The 2,674-nt window shown below is 45.8% G+C and overlaps 1 protein-coding gene across 1 annotated transcript in view; it reads left to right on the top strand.

Annotated features, from left to right (window-relative positions):
* The window catches only part of LOC104521400 (carboxypeptidase A1), a gene marked incomplete at its 3' end in the record, with an annotated part of 10,518 nt that extends 8,410 nt beyond the window's left edge, over window positions 1–2,108 (top strand). The window contains exons 5-7 of the mRNA XM_010163381.2: window positions 356–454; window positions 1,276–1,377; window positions 2,007–2,108. Of these exons, the coding sequence (XP_010161683.1) occupies window positions 356–454; window positions 1,276–1,377; window positions 2,007–2,108 (303 nt within the window). The remainder of the gene's footprint in view (window positions 1–355; window positions 455–1,275; window positions 1,378–2,006) is intronic.
* Window positions 2,109–2,674: the final 566 nt, after the last annotated feature.

The following is a 2,674-nucleotide window of genomic DNA, read 5'->3' as shown; positions in this document are numbered from 1 at the left end:
AGGTGCTCCAGCCCTCGCATCATCCTGGTGGCCCTTCTCTGGACTAGTTCTAACTGGTCCATGTCTTTCTTATGTTGGGGGCTCCAGAACTGGATGCAGTACTCCAGGTGGGGCCTCACAAGAGCGGAGTAGAGGGGCAGAATCACTCCCTCGACCTGCTGGCCACGCTTCTCTTGATGCAGCCCAGGATACGGTTGGCCTTCACCACAGATACATTCAGTAGCAGCATCTGTTTGCTCCAAGCTATGGCTCTGGGGCTGGAGCAATGCCATCATGTTATTATTTGATATAAACCCTTGGTCAGAAGTTTTCCAATGAAACAGGCTTTTCTCAACATTTGAATTGTTTCTTTTAGGTAGTTCTAGATAAAGAAAAGCAAGATATGGCCTCCAGTCAACAAAGGGAGCGCAGCAGAAACGGCTTCAACTATGGAACATACAACTCTTTAGATTCTGTGAGTATCTCAGCTTTAGGGGAAACAGATTCCTTTTTTCTGGCCTTTTTTTTCATGCTGTTTTCAGTCAAACATATTAGGATCTAAAATGTCTTTCTGGCTTCTTTCTGGCTTAAAAACATGTAGATTTGTTTTTAAATGGCTTAATTTTGTAGTCAGCACCATGAGCCAGGGCTTTCCCTGACAGAACATTGGAACAGCCAAGTGTTGATCATACTTTTTCATAAACTTTTCTGCAGAGTCTTGTCAAAACCCTTCCTTCTGACCCTCAAAAGAGATTGAGAAATACATGAATTTGAAATAAGGAAATATAGGAAGCCAGTAGCCATCAAGCAGAGCAGAGGGTAAGGTATTTTCACTAGCAGAAGTTCTTAAAGAGGGTTTTGAACTTATTCCTGAAATAAATGGATCTTGATGATCATAGAACCATAGAATGGTTTGGATTGGAAGGGACCTTCAAGATCATCCAGTTCCAACCCCCCTGCCATCAGCAGGGACACCTTCCACTAGACCAGGTTGCTCAAAGCCTCATCCAGCCTGGCTGAGAACACTTCCAGGGAGGGGACATCTACAACTTCCTTGGGCAACCTGTTCCAGTGTCTGACCACCCTCACAGTGAGATATAGCAATGCTTCCTTCTCCTTTGTGACGTTAGGAACAGCACTGACTGCACTGACGTAAGGTGAGGTGGGGCTTTGGAAAAGTCATAGTAATGAAGGTAAAAAGGAGAGAAAAGTAGATTTCATCAGGTCCTACAATTGTTCTGGGCAATATTCTGTCTATAAATGTCATGTCAATGTCATCATGACTTTTCATTTCAGATTTATGCAGAACTGGATCATCTTGCATCTGAGTACAGCAACATTGTCTGTAAGTTCCAGATTGGGGAATCCTATGAAAAGCGACCTTTGTACGTGCTCAAGGTACGACATATATCACAGACTGTGTGTATATACATATGCCCTCAGCACAGGAAAGACATCAACCTGTTTGAGAGGGCCCAGAGGAGACCACAAAAATGATCAGAGGGATGGAACAGCTCTGCTGTGAGGACAGGCTGAGAGAGTTGGGGTTGTTCAGCCTGGAGAAGAGAACGATCTGGGGAGACCTTATTGCACCTGTCAATACTCAAAGGGGGCCTGTAAGAAAGATGGGGACAGACTTTTCAGCAGGGCCTGTAGTGACAGGACAAGGGGTGATGGTTTTAAACTAAAAGAGGGGAGATTCAGACCAGATGTCAGGAAGAAACTTTTTACACTGAGGGTGGTGAGACTCTGTCCCAGGTTGCCCAGAGAGGTGGTAGAAGCCCCATCCCTGGAAACATTCAAGGTCAGGTTGGATGGGGCTCTGAGCAACCTGATTTGGTTGAAGATGTCCCTGCTCACTGCAAGGGGGTTGGACTAGATGACCTTGAAAAGTCCCTTCCAACCCAAACCATGATCTGCATTACAGATCCAGCACAATTCAGTCCAAAGCATCCCAGTCTATACAAAATATTCCTGACTAAAAAGTGTCACTGAGAGTTTTTCAAACCTTCTGTTTGGTTTGACAGTTCAGCACCGGAGGAAACAACCGTCCTGCGATCTGGCTCGACGCCGGGATCCACTCCCGAGAGTGGGTCACCCAAGCAACTGCAGTGTGGATAGCTAAAAAGGTGACTTCAGCAGTGATGGATTTTTTTTCTTTTATCTTGGGAATGCTTCTGACTATTTTTAAAAGTATCTCACCCCTGTATGTGTTTAGCCAGCTCTTGCTAACTCTCCTTCACCCCTCTTAAAACACAGCCAACTCCAGAGAGAATATGGCAGCTGCCTAGACAGAGAATTGAGAAATGCTGTGTGTGGTTAGAGTAGCTGGGAGAAGTTTTGGTAGATAAAATGTAGCAGCTCAGGTGAAATTGTTGAGGGCTGCAAGGTCAATAGTTATATAAATAACCAAGTTTTGAAGATTAGTTTGCTGCTTTGGTCTGTACACGCAGAGGAACACTGTGTCGTTGGTTACCTTCCACAAAAGTGCACCCTCAGCGAGTTTGCTGATGACACTGAGCTGTGTGGTGCGGTTGACACGCTGGAGGGATGGGATGGCATCCAGAGGGACCTGGACAGGCTGGAGAGGTGGGACTGTGCAAACCTCATGGAGTTCAACAAGGTCAAATGCAAGGTCCTGCACATGGGTCAGGGAGACCTCACGTACAAATCCAGGCTGGGCGATGAGTGGCTT

This window comes from Antrostomus carolinensis, unplaced genomic scaffold (genome assembly GCF_000700745.2).
Source record: "Antrostomus carolinensis isolate BGI_N321 unplaced genomic scaffold, ASM70074v2 scaffold45192, whole genome shotgun sequence".
NCBI classification, from domain to species: domain Eukaryota; kingdom Metazoa; phylum Chordata; class Aves; order Caprimulgiformes; family Caprimulgidae; genus Antrostomus; species Antrostomus carolinensis.
The sequence above is the reverse complement of the archived record's forward strand: the minus strand, read 5'-3'. Positions and strand labels throughout refer to the sequence as shown.